Source organism: Mugil cephalus, chromosome 21 (assembly GCF_022458985.1).
Source record: "Mugil cephalus isolate CIBA_MC_2020 chromosome 21, CIBA_Mcephalus_1.1, whole genome shotgun sequence".
Lineage (NCBI taxonomy): Eukaryota > Metazoa > Chordata > Actinopteri > Mugiliformes > Mugilidae > Mugil > Mugil cephalus.
The window spans coordinates 18,613,207-18,633,364 of record NC_061790.1 but is presented as its reverse complement, the minus strand read 5'-3'; the positions used below and the strand labels follow the sequence as shown (position 1 = coordinate 18,633,364).

At 41.0% G+C, this 20,158-nt stretch overlaps 1 protein-coding gene across 1 annotated transcript in view; it reads right to left on the bottom strand.

The window, feature by feature from the left end:
• The window catches only part of cdk19 (cyclin-dependent kinase 19), a 47,288-nt gene that overhangs the window by 15,113 nt on the left and 12,017 nt on the right, over positions 1–20,158 (bottom strand). Inside the window, exons 3-4 of the mRNA XM_047574555.1 lie at positions 5,782–5,892; positions 4,889–5,029 (exon numbers count right to left, since the gene is read on the bottom strand). Of these exons, the coding sequence (XP_047430511.1) occupies positions 4,889–5,029; positions 5,782–5,892 (252 nt within the window). The remainder of the gene's footprint in view (positions 1–4,888; positions 5,030–5,781; positions 5,893–20,158) is intronic.

The following is a 20,158-nucleotide window of genomic DNA, read 5'->3' as shown; positions in this document are numbered from 1 at the left end:
GATTGAATCGGCTCACACGATCTCAAGTTTAATCCTTTCGCTTTGTTTGTCGTAAGTGAGCGTGAAGGTGAACCAGAACTGAAATCAAATGAAACAACGCACAGTGTGGGACTGTTTTCCTCAGTTGCACTAAGTCCCTACCTAAAACTAAAAGTGCCACCAGTTAGTTTCAGTTTGTCACCACACAAAGTAGCAGCTAAATGCCTGTTTACCATAAACACCATTTTAACAAAAAGGTGACAGCCTCAATGACCTCAGTCATAGCTGTGATAAATATGCTCATTACTGTCAAGATAAAAAAAAAGGTGAAGACAGCACAATGTAAAACCTGTGCACAAATTATATTATTAATTAACGGAAAATGTATTTTCAAACAGCCAGGCGTGCAGTAGTATTCAAAGGTAGTATAGAGCATAGTGTAAGGTGAGAGGTGCTAAGTCAGCATTTTGTCTCAGCCAGCCATGCGGGGTAGTGGGCTTGGCATATAGAAGCTGTTACATAACCCTTGAGGGAGAGGGTGGGGGAGGCAGGCCAAGTGCCTCTGGTGTGGGGGTGGGTGGGGGCGGGGGAGTGGCAGGACATGTAAATGGGGGGGATGGGGAACGATGCAGTGGTGCAATGCAAAGCACATGCCTGATTCCAAGGAGACCATGCAAAAACACACGGTTACGTAACAGCAGAAATACTGCAGTCATGAACGCTTTCTTGCAGCTAAAGGAAATAACAGAAAATTCCACGTCCGCTTCGCTCATTCTCCTCAGACGTATTTGCAACATAAATCATAGCAAGGGTTTTTCAGATTTCATAGGAGCATTAAATTCAGCAAGAGGCCCTGGGGGCAGTTTCCATAAAGCAGCTCCATGTTTGCTACGCAGAGCCCCTCCTTTTACATTTGTTATTACTCACACACACAGATGCTGACAAAGAGCCAAGCCCCTGCGCACAATAATCTGATCAACAACACCAGAACCAAAAAGGATGGATTGTACAAGAGAGCCTCAGTCATATGGCCACAATGGCAGGAAACCCTGGCAGTGAGACAGCAGAATAACACACCAGCAGCACTGGCTGCAATACATCAGCACAGAGTCACACACAGAGCTTGACAATGCAGGGTTTCATCCGGCAGCAGTGAGAATAGCTGTGTGGGGCCGGAAGTGTTGGTGCACAGATAAGGATGGTGTGACCTTCAGGGAGCAAAACAACCAAACGGCTACTGTGGGAGACTTTATATTATGACGGCAAGCAGGTTTCCTCTTGTATGGCTGCCCCACTTTCACGTTATTACTGCGGTTATAAGGATTCAGCCAACTACTACAGTACGCATCTACAATGTAATATCCCGGCATACTGGAAAGTGTATTATTTGATAGATCTTTTTTTACACAAGAGATTCAGTATCAGTGAGAGCTGTGGTTCTTCTAATGCCTGCTGTAGTGGCGGTTCTCCTCTGTCCACATTGCAGTGTTCTTCATCATCTGCTAAAGATTCAAGTGAAAAGGACTGTTGAACGGACTGGTCAAAACAACAAATCTGTTCTTCTCAGGGTTCCAATATTAAGAAACATTTCATTTACAACAATTCAGATAAAAATGAAATCAGAGGTAGGGCTTTTGTAAAGGATCAGGCTGAAAGTGAAACTAAACCTCAAACCTAATTGTTTTAGAACCATTCACCAGCTGCTGAGGAGATAATGTCACAGGTTGGGTGCTCTCTACCCATTAACTGTATATATATATATATATAGATATTGAGACCCGCCCACCCAACTCTCCACTACCTGTTAGCTAAGGACTACCACCTGTCACTCAGAGAGGAAAAGCCTGGAATTATACAGAATTTTAAACCCTAATTAAAAAAAAAAAAAATAAACGATTGAGTTAGAAAAAATTCACCACCTGTACAGTTGTCATGAAGAGTGACATAAACTATTGAGACCAGGCTGTAAACATGTTAAATAATGCTGTAAAGTTGGCTTTTTTCACGGCCACATGCAGGCCCTAACCAAAGCAGAGCTGCAGCCGCCACAGGTGCTACACAATTCCAGTCACCTGAATGTCGATCCGGTCTTTAACAGACGCTATTTAATTGTTTTGGGTTCTCCTGAAGTGCAGGTATGTAATAACACACAGCACCACACATCAAAACAGTGGCAGGAATCATAAGGTGATTGTCTGAAAGCTTTTCAAATGCGGTTTACACACAGGTTTTCACATTTTCAAAGGAACAGAGACAGTTGAAGTAGTAGTAGTAGTAGTAGTAGTGGTATATTGAGGAATATTTTAATCTTCTTAAAAGTTTTTCTCCATGACCCAATGGAAAAGAAGTACATGATGTGATGAAGTGAGAGTATTGCACACATAAAGTCCCTGTGCCACAGCCAGCTTCTTAACAACCCACTTTCATGCTGTAACTGGGAATAATCTGGACATTAGATTGGGGGCATGAAACAGTACAAGATCAATTTGTACAGAACGACTGCCAAAGGATCTGACCCTGAGCATTCGCTGAACTCGCTGTCGTTTCACCTCAACACCACTTACACACTGCACACATCACCACAACTGCGAATGGAAATAACAAAAAAAAATAAAGTTGATACACTACTTCTGAACCAAATAATTCCCAGAGAAAGCCCACAACAAGATCCCACAGGTTTTTCCAAATCACCACACAGACAGTGTGAATGATTGAGCACGCTCCCTAATCCATGCAGGTTTACATAACACAGTGTCCAGCTGCCACATGGCCATTAAGGCTCGCTGGGATTACATAAGAGTGGGCTACTGGATTCAAAGAAGACGACAGACAGACCGAGGCCTGAACTGTGACAGCTCTGACCTCTGACCTTTAGTTAACTTCAACAAACAGCTCGGATAACTTGCACTCAGACTGTATGTTCCCAGTCATCCGTTCTCTCCTGAGTATCATCTGGGAACAGGCTGCCTCCGACGAGCTGACGTCAAAACAGGGACGGAATCAAATCAAACCTTTACCACATAATCTGCTGTCTTTAGATAATTATACTTTTTCCTTCCAGCCAGATATGAGAGGGAGAAAGTAAATTATTGCTGTTTTAAAGCCGGGAGTCATATTGAATTGTCACAATTATTAGCCATGAAAAAAGGTGGGCCGCCTTGCTATTTATATAATTATATATTATCAATTAAATACACCTGAATAAAAGGAAACCAACATTCCAGGCTACGTCAGGACTAGCCTAACACCTCAATGTGTTCTCTGTTAAGCTGCCTTGTGGGTAATGTATGCAGAGTTTTGACAGGAGCAGACAAATTAACAACCTATTCAAACGTTAAAAAAAAGCATTACAGCCATTAACCGCAAGTGTGAGTCACACAGGTGACTGTGGGTTGTTTTGCTCAACCCAAGGGTGTGTCACAGTCTCAGGATGCTTGCCATTACAGAACATAGTGTTCAGGTAACCTTCTGAAGAACCGATGTTCACCCACGTTTTCATCAGAAAAACCATAGTCAAAATCAAGCTCTCTGGGCGGGGCTTTAAGCAAGTGCAACTGCCGAAGGTCTTTTAGAATTTTCCGAATTGTTACAAACCTGTAACTGCAAACCGATTTATTTCATTTAGTTTGCTTTGACGGAACAGGTTGGAACTGCAGAACTAGTCTGATGGACTGATGGAGGAGAAATACTAGGTATTGTTAAGCATTTACAGAAGATAGACAAATACAGCCAGCAAGAGTTCAAGATTGTGGTGCACACAGCCTTGTCAAGGTTATGGTTTTTTATTGTTGCATCTAAAATCTGCTCTCAGGTCGTGAAACAGTGAAGGAATCTTGAGATCATTGGAAAGTACCTGGACTAGTCCCTGGAAGAACAGGTTCCAAATTTGTTCTTTAATGTGGTGAATAAAACCAAAAAAGAATTCACCTCCGCGCACCAACAGTTAGAATTTCTTTATACGAACCAGCTGAACACAAACAAACAAAATAATCCAGAAAAGCAGGTGTATTACTGGTATTATCCAAAAAAAATCAAAGAAACTTCAACAAGTACTGCAAGCATTGGTCAACAAAACCTTGTTTAGTGGCAGAACCGACTCAGCTTAAGCACAAACGTCTGACTCTTTGCTGCAGAGAATGAAACCTCTGTTGGACCAAAGCACTGTGGGAAAAGTGAGGTGGAGATAATCACACAGGAATTACCCTTGTGCTGAGGCTGGGTTAAAGGGTATACACAAGTCAGACAGACGGCATTCAGAGTTCAGGATGTTCTGCTCCTGGGTCATGACAATCACAACACCGTAATTCTACTGAGACATAACAACACCTGCACTGAAAGAAACATTGCTCTGCTACTTGGATTGCGCCAGTGTGACAATTGTGTTACACATGTGTAATGGGCTTAAAGCACGGGTGTCAAACTCGTTTTAGTTCAGGGGCCACATAGCCCGGTGTGATCTCAAGGGGTTATGGTTAGTCACACAATAGCATATTAAACTATAAATAACACAAATCCCAAATGCTTCACTTTGATTTAGTGCAAAGAAGAACAAATACGTTATGGAAATGTTTAACTGCACAACTACAAAACATGTAATGAGCAACCTTTCCTTACTGCAACTCTTCTTCACAAGCACACCTTATAAACCTTGTTACGAGCAGAAGTTCACTGGAGGTTAATTATTTTTTACATTCCTTAATCACCAATTCAATTCTACATCTGAATATATTATTAATTGCCTTGATATATTATTACACAAATGACTGCCAAAAGATTTTTTTGGACTAACTAGCTGACTCTGACGTTAACTGCGTTGCTGTTGGAAACGGCTCAGAGGGGAAGTGTGTGCTGACGGTAGCTTGTGTCTGTAAAGGGAAATGGGAGCAGTGAAGCTAATATAGCTGCTCACCAGATCTCTGTGGAGCACCCAGTTGGCGTGGAGGTAATGGATCCCATCCAGGATCTGATACAGGAGAGACTTCACCATCCCCCGGGGCAGCTGCATGGGTTTCTTGTTGGCCTTCGAGGCCCGGTGGAACTTGATGATGTGCTAGGAAGGAAAGAAAGGTTTTACCTCAGATGTGCCGGTCTTGTCAGTTTAACACAGATCAGGCATAACATTATGACCACCTTCCTAATATTGTGTAGGTCTCCCTTGTGCCTACAAAACAGTTGTGACTCATCAGAGAATGGACATGGGCCTAATGTTTAGTTAATGTTGTTAGTGGGGGTCTTTGAAGGGAGGGACCTTTGATCGGTTTGGGATCTAGTAACATAAATGCCAGGTACAAAAGTTTACCAGCAGAACATTGTATTGTCACAAGATGATCAATGTTCATCACTTCACTTGTCAGTGGTCATAATGTTATGCCTGATCGGTGTACAGTATTGTAATTTCATTGCGTAACATTACCAACAGCTGGGAAAAGGTTTTCCTGAGTTTACACTGAGCCAGGTTGGAAAACCAACAACAGCAAATTAATTCATGTTTAATTTACTAGACAAACACTTGGAAGACGGCCAATCAGGAAGAAATCGGGAATTCCAAAGGCATTCTGGCAATATATTTGGGAATAGCAGGTAAAGATATATTTAGAAGGAATGGGTAATAAAAATTAGTATATGCACCATACAGTAAATGCAAATAAAGGGTAAAGGTGACACATGAACTGGAGTTTCATTTCACATTACACAATTTAATAAATAGTTTTTCTGAAAATCATCGACTAATCGTTTCTATACAACTACCAACCTGTTTGCTGTCAGTTCTGTTGCCTGTGGCAATGGCACAGAGAAACTCACCCAGAGATCATGCTCGGCATAGTCGAACAGAAGCCACACCTTTCTGTCACTGTGGGACAGGAACACTTTCTGGAGGGCGATCACATTTGGGTGTTTCAGCTCCCGTAAAAGCTGGAAGACACGTAGCAGACATGAATGAGTAATTCAAGAGAGTCGTGTTAAAACAAGTCAGGATTTTCTTTAATGCCAGTATTGTGTTGTAGGCATGGTGAATACGTCATGTGACAGTGAACAAAAACGAACAGATGACAGTTCTCTGACTAAAGTGGCAATATTGACAAAATTCATCCTCAAGCTTTGGAATAAAAAAATATTCATTCATAAATTATGTGCAACAATGTGAGGAAAATAAGTCTGTAAACAAGCACAAACAAGCATATACACTCTGCTCAAAGTTAAGAACGTTTCCTTCCAACAAACCTGCACTGAAGGCAAAAATGGCAAGGAGCAATAAGATTGGTAATTAAATTCACTGCACTGCACTTACTAAAGCCCTTTGACAGTGATGTGAATTAATTCAGTCACATTATACTAAACTGAGTAATTAATACCCGAAATGAGGCTTCCAATTTGTCAGTAGTGCAAGGATTAAAGCAAGTTAAAGATGTCTGCATTGTTGACCACTGGGCTTTCTACTGTAGAGGCAAAATATTCCTTTTACACGAGACAAGCGCCCACGTTTCTCTGAAAGTAATTTTCAGATATGAGTCATATGAACTCAGATACCTTAAATGCTAGGCAGCTGCACATAATCCTCTTAACAGCATGGCTGACTAATTTTATTAATCCAGTCTCAGTATATAAAAAGAAACTCAAACATGATTGTTACTACACCCTTAATGGAGACATGGAAACAATGACCCTGAAATGATGAGCACAGAGAATTAATCTTGAAAGGAATAGAGGTGTTTTGGTCCAGCACCCGAGTCAAATATCATGAGACATGTTTTGTGCATGCATCGTTATCTCTTTAGTATAATGGTTTCAAAATGTATAGGATCCATTGTCGTGGATTCATGCATTTATTTTGCACTTACTTCACTTAAGATACTAAAACATTACTGGAGATAACTGACTTAGTAATTTGTGAAAGGATTTCTTGGATTGTTAAGGCCATTGATTAGCTTTCATGATCCTTACACCATTTCTTCACTTTACATCACTGCCAGTGTACCACCGTTTGGACTAATCTTCACAAACTGAATTAAAAAATGTCCATTCTAGTGAAATGCCTCAAAAAGCATGGCACATATCCCAGGAGCTCCCAGATAAAATGTATGTCATCATAAAGTAAGCAATATACACCTACAACAAAGTAGACCTTCAAGCATGGATTTAAAATTGTAATAGTTATTAGTTATATCTCATCTCATTGTCTACTACCGCTTATCCTCACTAGGGTCGTGAGGGTTGCTGGAGTCTATCCCAGCTGTTATTAGTAATATATTTATTAATAACTATATTATAAGATCAATGAACACCAAATTTACTGCATGAGTGTATTGTGATCCAAATGGGATCACGTCTTAGTCATCTTAATGCAGTGATTAGCTGTCCTAAATTAAATTATAACCAGCTTCAAAGGAACGGCGTGGAATGTTTAGCCCTGTCTTTCCATTCACCAGAGAGACCCAGGTCGTAACAGCAGCTGAAGGCCTCTTAGAGGTTAGCAGCAAGGCAGCTCCCTAATGGAAGACTCTCATCCTGGTTGAAGCTGCACACTCTGCTGTAGCTTTCAAGGAGCACCTCTTTCTGTATCTTTGTAACTGGTTCACTGATTTCACCAACAGCCATTTGCACTGCGCCATTTGCTGGCCCATGACTGACAATCCATAATCAATCATGCCCTTTAGACAGGCTTCCAGTCCAGAGGAAGACAGAACTGAAACGGCTCACAGTATATCCCACCTACCGGGTGAATTATTCATGAGCACATGGTGCCTTGACTCCTAAGCTCCTTTCACACTGCATGAAAACCCTGCGTTGACCCAGGTCGTCCAGAGATTTTGGGCAGAGTGAAAGGGTTGCTGCAGCATTTCTACCAGGGTCGAATGACCCGGCAATCGGCTCAGCTCGCCTGCAGTGTGAAAGGCATTCTGCGTCATCCCGCTAAATTACCCAATGACGTTGATGTACCTGCCTGTCCTGTTCTGATTTTGTCACTGGGCACCCTGTCAGGCTGTCAAGCTCCAGGGCTGTGAGAGCTGCACACAAAAATCTTTTTGGTCCACTACCATAAGATCACTGTTAATCTCCCCGAAACAAATGGTGTAGCTAAACAATCTTTAATGGAAGCGCCAGGAATGTGTGAATTAGCCCCACGAATTAGCTTGGGAAATCCTATAGACATATATACGTTTACACATACTGTGTATATACATACTGTATATATGTCTAGAGGGAAATCCCACTGATCAGGGAATGCTGGTGTGAACTGTGCATACATGACTGTGTTTGTTGCGGTGCATGGCACAACAACGATAACATTCGATTCACTGATGTTTTGGTATTGTTTTATATAGCACCTTTCTACCTATTGGTAGTCAAAGTGTTTTACAGTCACAGCTCATGTCATTGCTTACCTACTCTGACAGTTGAGTTAAAAAGTAAAAACGAAAGAAAAAAAAGAAATCCTCATATACTATGAATGGTGACTGATTTGTGTAAAAAAGAAAAAAAAGATACATTAAAGAAAATGACCCTACTTGGCCCAACATACAGTACATTAACACAGGTGGAGAAGTGGATGTAAGATACGAACAAATGCGCCAGAATGAACCTGCAGATCAAGGATTCTTCTACACTACAGTTCACACTCCTAGAGTAACTAAAGCTGTGTAAATACCTCGTGGCTTTGAAACCAGGTCAGCACTTCACAAGGAAAGGCTCCAATTTCAGAGAATCCACTGACCCAAATCCTGAGTTACCTGTAGAGCTTCTTTCTTAACAGACTTTACTGCTATTACCAATCAGTTAGTCATTATGGAAAGAATCACTGAATGTCTAGAAAATTACTCTATAAAACGTTTAAATGATTAATACTTAAGACTTGTAAACATGTGTTGTTTGCCTTACAGTTCAAAAAAGTGACAGGAGAACATTTGTAGATAAGTATTAAAACTGAAATGTTGATGGGAATCTTGGCTGGGGCCTGCTGTGGTTGGTCTTCATCTTACTTTGGTCACAACTGGAACTGTCTGTATATAAATATGTAATTCATGCATGAATAGGGGCTGTTTGGTGGAGTTGGTTGGATCCTATCAAGTCCCAGCTGAGTCATCATGCGAAACCACTGGCAGAAGAAGTTGGTAGTGAAACAAAACTATAAAGTGAACAAAGCTACAAAGCTTAAAGGGCACACCAAAGGCTCTTCTCATTAATAATTTCTACTATCTGGCCATTGGCTTCAATCCTTGTCATCTTTACAAGTGCAGCTTTTAGATGCTATGCTAACAGTTTAGCATTTGAGCTCAATCTCCAGTTCGACAATACAAAGATGCTGTTGTTTTGCATGCACAGTGTTTACTGAATTCATCCCATAACCAGAACTAAACACAAAACACAAGGCACTAAACCTGAACAAAATTGTAAGACACACATAAACCCTTAACTTAGAAGATTACATAATCCTAATTACTACAAATCACCCTTGACATCATGAAAGTCTGTATCGGATTCTGTGGGAGCAATACTTTCATATGTTATTTCAGTCTGGACCAAAGCAGCATGTTGACAGACTGGCCAATGATGCCATTGATACACACATAAAAACAAGCAAAGGTAACCACCATGTCATGCTCTGTAAATGAAGCGTGCACAGTAAAGGTGTAGGAGGCAGGAGTTTTAGACACCGTTTGATGAAAATATACAGTTTAATTGCAATTAGCCTACTGGTTATTAAATTTTTAATTAATAGATAAATGGTTTGATCATCAATGTGACAGAAAGCAACTTACGAATAGAGGCAAATTGACAGACCTTTAGACTAGATTGATGACTGACATTAGAATGAACCAAATATAAAATACATTGTGGCGTGATTCTTTCCAAAATGGAATTATACATGTTTTTTGTAAAACAAGTAATCAATCAACAAGTGTTTCAACAATCAAATGTTTAAACCAAAGTAAAGGCATTGTTCTTGAGATACTTTGTTTCAAGGCACATGTGACTTACATCAGTTGTTCTGAAACACTAAAAACACGAGATGGAAACTTTTGCCAAAAATGAAATAAGGACAGACTGTTGTTATTTTATTTAGAAAGCTCTAATTGTTGTTGTTGTATTACTGAGTTTGATCAGTAGGCAGAGGAAAGCATATGCCTTGACAGTTATTGTATGCACATTTCTAGACAATAGATGCTGCTTCTGATTGTGAACAGATCCTTTGGATTGAAGCACAGAAAATGGACCACCCCACATACCGAGTTCTCCTGATCTAAAACAGACACATAAAAAACATACACATCAGATCAAGTGTGCAGAAAAAATACTATATTTTCATTTTGTTGTACATTCAAGGCAGTCCAGTCCAGCCTCAGCATGGAAAATGGCACTGAGTGGAATAATACTGGAATTGTACTGGGCTGTTTGATTTGGCCTCTGGATGGGGAAATGAGGTTTGTGTTTAATCACAGCCTTAATCCGCAGGCTGTAATGGGTCATTGTGGTAATGAGCCCTGGGCTTAGGGCCGTTATGCCTGCAGCCCCGTCGCACCACTTTTAGGAGTGAGGGCCACACAGGGTGAGACAAGCTTACTGCAACTTGTCATGATCACTGACTTAATATGACATCGAAGCCACTTTCACACACAAAGTCCAGGTTTGAGGTGGGATATTGGACACAAGCTCAACCCATTTACTCTGTACTTGACTAATGTTGCAGTCTAATTCACAATACAATACACAAATGACGCATGGGCTAGTGCATTCACCAAAGCATTATGCCTGACTTAAAAAAATGGCCTGACAGACTGTATCATTGTAGACGGTTCAGCTCAATAACAAGTTTTGGTCTACTCCCATAAAGACCGATTTTTTGTTATTTTTTTTTTTTTTAAATCAAACAAATCAAATGTGTTGTTACACCATTGTTAATGGAAGCACATAGGTGAATTAGCCCTACGTCATGTTTGGGAAACTGGACCAATCGGGGAATGCATGTGCGACTGTGTTTAGAGCACATAGAGCTTGTATAGCAATATCCCACTTACTTTCCCACACATATTTTCAGTGATCATGGAAACTGGTAATCCAAAGGCGCGGGGGTTTGACCGGTCCATTCTTCAGGTATCAACAACCTGAACCTGAAATACACCATGCTGTCCACGGTTTACCTGCAATGTACGTGATGACATATTAGAGGGAGAAAAAAAAAAAAGCATGCTGCTCTCACAGCGGGAGGTCTGACCCGTGACTTCTGATGATGTGAAAGTCGACCCGGGTCTGAAAATGTGGGTTGACTCAGGAGTTTCAATGTGAAAGGGGTATTACTGGAGCAAACTATTATTAGCATAGCAGGGGTCCCCCTCTAGTAGACATTATAAACTTGTAGTAGAGTAAGAGTCTATTGTTCCAGGCCACATCCACACATACCAAAATTATCTCTTTTTCTCCGGGTTTCTTTGGCGTAGTTTCTCTCTAATTGTAGAAGTACTATAGTACATAACCCAGACCTATGCGTGACGCTGTTTCTGCTAGAGGCAGAGCATGCCCATCAACCCTGCGTGCCATATACAAACATACAGTCCAGATTACAGTCCGTAATACTTTTTAGCTCATTGTAGTGGCAAAGCAACAGCATATATTGCCCTAAACTAACCACTCAACAAGGGTAAATGCATTCAGAGGTGTGGTTACAGTCACTGAAAAATTTGGATCCGTCATGACAGTCAGCCTAAACAGGAGACATAAGAAAACTTTCACACAAAAATCCTATTGGTGTGAACGTGGCCCAAGTATGGATGGACAGACGGACGGATGGACAGACAGACAGACAGTTTGTTAAGTGTCCTCCTCTCCACCACAACCTCAAAAGTTTCCTGAGTGCAGCCAATGATAGAGCCAGCCTTCCTAATCAGTTTATTCAGTCTGTTGGCATCACTGGCTGCAATGCTGTTCCCCCAGCAGACCACAGCAGAGAAAAGGGTGCTGGCCACAACAGACTGGTAGAAGATCTCCAGCATCTTACTGCACAAATTGAAGGATCTCAGCTTCCTCAGGAAGTAGAGTCTGCTTGCAGCCCTTCTTGTACACAGCTGTACTGTCGGTCCTCCAGTTCAGTCTGTTGTCGATAGTCACTCCCAAGTATTTGTACTCCTCCACCACCTCCACATCCCTATCCAGGATGCTGGATCTGTCGCCTTCCTCCTGAATTCATTCAACATTTCTTTGGTCATGTCCACGTTAAGCAGCAGGTGATTCTTTCCAGCCCACCCCACAAATCTGTCCACCAGTCCTTGATACTCCTCATCGTCCAGTCCACCGCTTATACACACCACAACTGCAGAGTCATCAGAAAATTTCTGGATGTGACATGACTCTGAGTTGTGCTGAAAGTCAGTGGTATATAAGGTGAACAGGACTTTACACAGCACTTCAAACAATGGTGACTGGAACTGTGTGGTTTCTGTTGGAGCTAATACATTTTGAGTATTAGTCCCAAGATGTCCCAAGTAGATGTAGGCTGCTATACAGGGTAGATGCATAAATCTAACTTTACTAAAGTTTTTCAGCTACCTAAAAGGTAATAGGGGAACATAAGAAACCATTGCAATATGGCAACACTATTGTAACTCTTTTGTAAAGTGGAAGGAAGATGCAGCTCATTGTTCTACTCTATATACACTCTATGGTTAATACAGATCAGTGAGCCGCGGTTTGTTTCATCTTTCTGAAACTACAGTACATGTCTGTGGCACATTTTTAAACTTTTATGTCTTCAATTGGTAAGAAGGGGTAAGAAAAGAAAGCAACAGGAATATTTGGGCAAATTTAAATGTTATGTATCTTAAGGTTTCAAGAACATAAACATCATAGAATGGGTAAAGGGTTGGGTAGCTCCTCAGGCACACATGACAATATGTCTTATGACTGAGAGCAAAGACTCCCAGACCAGATATGGAACAATGTGCTGTGTATATTAATGTGTGTGAACAAAGTAGTTACCTATGACTTTGCTCTTTAGCAAATTCACATTAAGATGCATATCTTAATGTGAATTTGCTAAAGAGCAAGATATAGAAGAAAACCAATTAGATCTCACAGACATGTACTCTGTTTACATACAACATGAGACCTTATTGTCTGCCTGGGAAAGTTCCAACATTGCTCTGGTTGGTGTGTTGAGATAGTGGCAACAAAACCACAATTGTTTTGCTGAATTACTCCAGGTATGTTTGTGTATTAGTTGTAAGGGCAAAGAAGTAGATGGGCGTAAACAGTAGAAGTCCAACCACCATGGCAGTGATTCACTGACCTATTACCAAAGGCAATATGAAGTTACAGAAATGTTTAATGTACTGTATGTTGACACAGACCCCACATTTCACATGATGACAAAGCAGAACAGAGAAGCTGGGCTCTAAACCTATATCAGTGCATAACTCTACATGAAACACGGTCTGATCTTAGTGGTAAATAAACATGTTTCCGCAAGGACTTACACTGAGATTTAGCATTTGCAAGCTGTTGATACAAGAATAGAAAATAATAATAAAAAAAAAGTCCTGGGAAATGACTTTGAAAAAAGCCAGGTATCCTGCAAGAAAAAATTTCTATGACCAAAACATCCTGTGAGTCACTTTTATGCACTACTAGGCATGTGAAGGGATGGAGGACTGTAGGCATGCTGTGGGCATACTGTTTGAATATTGTCTGCTGTAAAAAGGCGTGAATCATTCATTTGTCTAGAGATACTAAATAACACAGGAACACATATGACCAGATTTGCTTGATTCAACAGAATCTTTTAAAATATAAAGATAATTTAAAATGCACTGTATATAATCTATTATAAGAGCACAAAGCCTAATGAGAGAATTAGTATCAACACGGCAATAAAAGACACAGCTCTTTTCCAACCCTCTGAATGAAATAGGTCATGTTTTTGTAAAGACCTCAGATAGAGAGCACAGCTGGAAGGGCTCCACATATTTGCTGCTATGTCCCATCCTGACCAGGACTGCCCAGTCTACTTTGAATGAAGCTGCTTACGACCCATATGTGCTCACATGTTACCTGCATCTGGGGCAAAAAGAAGACGTCTAGGGTTAGACTGAAACCATCTTATCTTACCTTGGTGTAAACCAATCTTACAGAAATCAATGTGGCATGTCACGCTGCTCTCTGTACAACATACCCGCTGTTCCCACAACTTCCTCGCCATCTCACCTGGATATCCATTCAAATACGTTTCAGGTAGGCTTCAGTCCTTCTCCTACATTTAATGCTAACTTCCTCATCTCACTGCCATGTTGAGGCCAAGACGGACGATGTTGGCACTGCCATTTCTTCCTGGGCCCCCAGCAGAAAGAGGAATGGGGAGGGTGACCCCATTGTCTCTCCATGTGCCAGTGTCCCCACTCTCCCACTGCTCTCACTGACACATTGCTAACCAGACCTGCGTCTCTGTGGCCCTCTACTTTCTAGACTACACAGGGTACTGACTGAGTGTTTCATTATACTTTTGGCATTTGACTCAATGTTTTAAATTGTATTGTAATTAGTGCATTTTATCCCATCTGTGAAGCAGTGAAGTACAATATTTACTTGGATCACCAGGGAACATTGCACAGCCTCTTACACGTGTACTGCTGCTACATCCCTAATGTAGATTTGAACTGAATGAAAAGATGCATGACGTGCTGACTAAAAACAGCATTTTGCATTTTCGTTCTTTCTGTTGTTTCTTGTTATTTACAAAACTGCCAAAAGCAAGACTAAAACTTAGAGTTAATAACATATGACTATGACTAATACAACTCTACAGTCAACATGGTCCAGAATAGTGTTGCGTCTCACAGTTCGTCAAACTGGCAGAAAGTTTCGTGAGCAAGAAAAGCCCACAAGAAAAACATCACTGCCCTGGATCATTCTGCTCCTGAGCCCTGATTAATGACTTTTCTCATGCGGCTGGCGAGCAGTGGGTCGATAAATCCACTGCAGGCTGCTCTGTGCCTGCCACTGGTTAGAGACAAACACTGCAGCTCTGTGTGCAGGGAGACGAGCACGCCAAAGCCTTCTCCCTCTAGAATGAACAAAGTGGTGGCCACCGGCTCAGCAAGGCACCACAGCAGCAGCAGCTGGAGTTAGTGTGTGTATAAATACTGCTGAGTGGACTGCGGTCTGCAGCCCAACTATGATGATTCTACATCGAGCACAATTTATTTTATATCTCACATCTCAAGAGGACTCGGCAAATAGACTGTGTGCATATGTACGTCTCAGCGTTGTAGTTTACTGCATGTTGTTTGTCTTAATCATGGCTAAAAGCTCTTCCATTTAACTGACAGCTAGACACCAGTGGTCATTTTACTCCTGGCAACCGCGTATTGGAGCTTTTCAACCTCCACCCTCTACAAATACAACTAAAATATGTTCCTGTTTGTACAGTGATCAGCATGCTGGGGAAGAATGGCCAATGCGGGCCAGAAAACACACACACTGCCCCTCACATGAAGACTGCAGTAGAAAAAAAACGAAGCCTCGTCATTTTATGTTTCTACCTTTTCGCCAGTTTATAACTGTGAAGTAATTTCCTTGGAGTAGACCATTATTACTGCACTACTAACTGCGCACTTATCTTCCCATTGAAGAAGGCTAACAAACAACAAAACTCTCCTCCAGCTTTGAGCCAGTGTTCATGTTGTATCTGCCCACATGTGCTGCTATGGCAGAGAGGAAAAAGGGAACATTTATGAGGGCAGGATATTTAGCTAAACAAAAGCTCTTGTGACCCAGCAGGGAAAACAAGACCCGTTTTGTAAGAATAATGAAATTCATGAACAATGTCGCAATTCTTGAAGGTCAAACCAAACGGCGTGAGCAGATGTGAAACCGGAGCAGGTGGGTGAAGGGATTTCTCACAATACTAATCAATCAAGAGTTTTTGTTTGGGTGCTTTGATTTTAAATGGAGATCCCGGAAATGAAGCAACCGTTACATGACTTGAAACTATCCACATAACTGAAGTTAGTTACGGTTTGCCATCATTGTTGCTGGTAATAAAATCTAAGAATAGTCAAATATACCACATTTAATGTCAATGATTCATCAATGGAAGCATCTGGAGCTCATTGTTCAGTGAAGAAAATAGTTGAGTTCCTGTTTTTAATTATACCTTGACTGTGCCATCTTTAATCTGTTAATTAACTCCACCTAAGCTGGCCAGATCACCTCCTACAACCGGCTAGCAGACGATTTACCCGGGTTGGTCAAGCATTATCTAAACACAGGCTGTTTCTGTCACAGGGGTTCAAAGGCTGTGAACTCTCAGTGGGTGTTATGCAACTTGCTGTCCATGTAAGGCTGAGTGAAGGATTGCCAGAGGTCCGTGGTCCTGTTCCTGGTATTAACATGCCGAATGAGTGATCCAGACACAAGTGGGAAGCTCTAACTACAGAAGCATTGAAATCGGATCACTCAGACCACATCTGAAGGTGTTCTGAAGGGGTCTGGGCCACATGGGACCACATTTGATCAGTAGTGTAAGCACACAATATCCTAACCACATGGACAGATGGTGGCCTCTTAAGAAAGCAGAACTGTGCCTCATTTATTCAGAAAAAAAAACATACAACTGCTACTTTATATGATAGCCAGAAAAGTAAGAAGCCCTTAACATTGTCCACATGTTGTCAAAATGCCCATCTACTGTATTGAGTATTTACATTAACATGTACTTTCCATAAACTTGTATAATATTGTGCAGGAGTTTGTCCGTTAGGACCCTGTGTTTCTGAGTTTAAAGACAAATTCAATATGGTGTACACTGATCAGATTATTTATTATCACCACTGACAGGTGAGATGAATATCATTGACCATCTTGTGACAAGCAGTGGGAAAGCTGGGAAACTTTTGGACGTTACTTAGATATGTATCACCCACTTACACCAGACCAGGCACCCTCACCTCATAACAATGACACTCCTTGATGGCAGCAGCCACCCCCAGCAGGATGCAGCCTGACACAGACACACACACAAAAACGCTTTAGGATCAACTTAAAAAACATGAGGAACAGCACAAGGTGTTGACCTGGCCTCCAAATTCACTAGATCGAAAACTGATCAAGTATCTGTGAGATGATCCCCAAAGGACCCTCCCCTCAACCCATAGGACCCAAAAGCCCCCACTAACAACATTCTGTTTCTAGACACCACAGGACACCCTCAGAAGACCCCGGTCCATTCTGTGATGAGTCACAACTGGAGGCTTGAGGGAGACCTACACAATATTAGGAAGGTGGTCATAATGTTATGCCTGAAAATCATGAAATATTACTGGTACAGTATTGGTCCTACTACTAAATTTCTACATCTGTAGAGGAGCACCGTTGAAAAACATGAGCTGTGGGTGATGGCTTTATTAGACAAGAATGGTTTGAGGCAACCAAGTAGTCTAATAATTATGGTGCATAGTTCATGGCCCAGAGCAGCCATGCTCTACTCTGTGATTAAGAGAGTAGACTTTGCCAGCAATACGCACAAAATCATTTCAAAATGTTTTAAATTAAACTACTATCTATAATTCTTACTTGTATGTCATGTCTCATGCGTCATATTCTCAACGTGCATATCAACATGTAAAAATAAATAAAAAACCCCGACCATTTATGCTGCAAAACCAAAAATCACTTTGCAGCCAAACCAGCCTCTCCACCCTTCCCGCCTCAATGCATGCTGCATGCCAGTTGCTGAACTGCACAGTTTTGCTAAACGAAGAGACATGGTTTGCAAGGCACAAAGACTCCTTTGTTCTGCCAGGCAAGTCTCAAAGATTTCTCAAGCAAGACCAAGTTTTAGTGACGTGAGGTGAGACTCGCTCGGCTGGGAAGTAGGGGTGGGAGGGACTCGCTTCCACCTGCATTCCATACATTTGAAAAGGGTAGTTCTGCAAAGCCGAATGGCCTACATAACATGAAGGTATTCATGTGGTGTCCACGAGTACACCAACATTTAGACACGTCTACTTTGGAACTAAAACGATCTAGATCAAACATCTGTAGTCACTTTCCTTCTATGACAAGAAAGTCATCTTTAAAACTACAGGAGCTAGAAATATGTTTTCCCAATCTCAAAAAATCTGTGAAATATTAGCATATGAATTTGCACTGGTTTGCATTGAAATGTCACTTTCATAGTTCAAGTTATGGCCACGAACCTATTTTGTGATCACCAAATTATATCAGTCCAAGTAAATAAGGCGGATTTGAAGAAGTTAGCTCAGGATGTTCCTGAGAGAGGACGGTACGAACAAACGGGCTAATCAAAAACGTAAAGCCTCCAGTCATGGCAATTGCTGGTGTGGAGAGATAAAAAAGATATCATATCATAGGGAGACTATAAACTCAGGCTACACATAACTGAGGAGGTACTTCAAACAACTTCAGTAGTCAATGTTTGATCAAATTTGTGAATAATTGTGAGAAATTGATTCAAAGATTCAAGATCAAGATTGAAGATGCAAGATCACTTCATTGATTCCCACAGGGAAATTGTTTTGTCCAAGAGTTCCAAGATAAGACAGAACACATATGAACCAGATATAGACATACGAATAAGAGTCAAAAAATAAAATACAATAATCTTAAGAATAGAATAAGAATGAGGTAGTAAAGAATTACAAAAAACAATGTACAGTCCAATTTACATGGGATATACAATACAGTCATTTTAAAGTCCCAAAGTGTCTCAATGTGGATCCAAGTGTCTCAGTGGGAGGTTATATAGTCTTTATAAAATGCAGCAAAGACAGTGCTTAAAAGCTGCTCTACTTTTATAATGATAGATATTTTTAGTTGAGGTGTATCACACTGAGTGATCATTTTTGTGTTGTTTGGTCATCTTAATGCGTAATAAGCTATTAGTTTTAAAAAGACATGCTGCCATAAACATCTTGAGGGTCATAGAATTAGTTCCTTAGTCCTTGAATATGCTGGTTTTGTTGCTGTCTGTGTAAATGTATGTATGTCTAAAAGCACAATAATGCAATTCATACGGATAATTGACCAAACAATTATCCGTACAACCAATTACAGAGCAACAAATCATGTGACAGAAGCCTTGATCACTTTTCATTTGTCATGCTTTTAAGTTACGTTTTAACAAAGTTGTTTATTCAAACTTATGCACGGTGCACAGCACTCACCAAGGAGAGCTTTTTACAATGTGACAAGCATACAAAAGAAACAATAATGATAATAACTATCCATCCTATACATCCACCTAGAGAGGAATAACCCCGGAAGATTAAAATAAACAGATATATCCAAAGAAAAAAACAAACATAAAATAAAATCGTGTAGATTTAAAGTGTGGACTTTAGCCAGTTTCACACTGGAATCAATCCTGAACTATCTCACACAGGTATTAATATGCAATTATTTCAAGCTTTTACGTTATTTCGCTCTCACTCTCTTTTATTTAACATGTAGCAGAGGAACCTAAATACCTTGCTTCTCCAAAAGAAGCCATTTTGTTGTCAGCAAAGTCAACTCAACACTCAGCACTCAGATGACATGTACAACTATGTCATTGGTACTCCTCTGCCCACCTTAACAATGTGATTGGCACAATCTTTGGAACGCATAGTGAATTCCGAGCGGAGTGACTCCAGATCAAACTTCCCCCACAAATATTTTGTAGGTGGGTGAACTACAGCTTAGAGAGGATATGCAAAAAAGCCTGATTTTTTAACAGCTGAGGCTTTCTAAAAATACTTCTTTAAAAGCAAGGAAGACAAAGCAAATCAACCATCTCGCTTTAACCACAGAGCTTCTCCATGTGTGTCTCCAAGTAACATGACAATGACAGAGAGAGACGAGGTCTGTAATGCTGTCTGACGAGGTGAAACAATGTCAAAATCAAACGCAACACAGCACTATATGAGAGCGTCCTGGGCCAGTGGTGTGACCCGTCATGTGTCAACTAATGACTCGGTGTTCAATAACATGATGCTGTCGCAACAACTTGAGTCTCCAAAGATGTGACTCATTCCCTCCACCCTGTTTGGCTGTGAAGCTACTATGAGGACCAGAGGGAGAGATGGCTGAGCAGGCATGCAACCTGACACCCACTTAGAGGCAGATGCCGACCAAATGAAAGAGAAGAAACGAACAGGCTTGTTCTGTTCCAAACGGTCTGAAGAAAATAAGA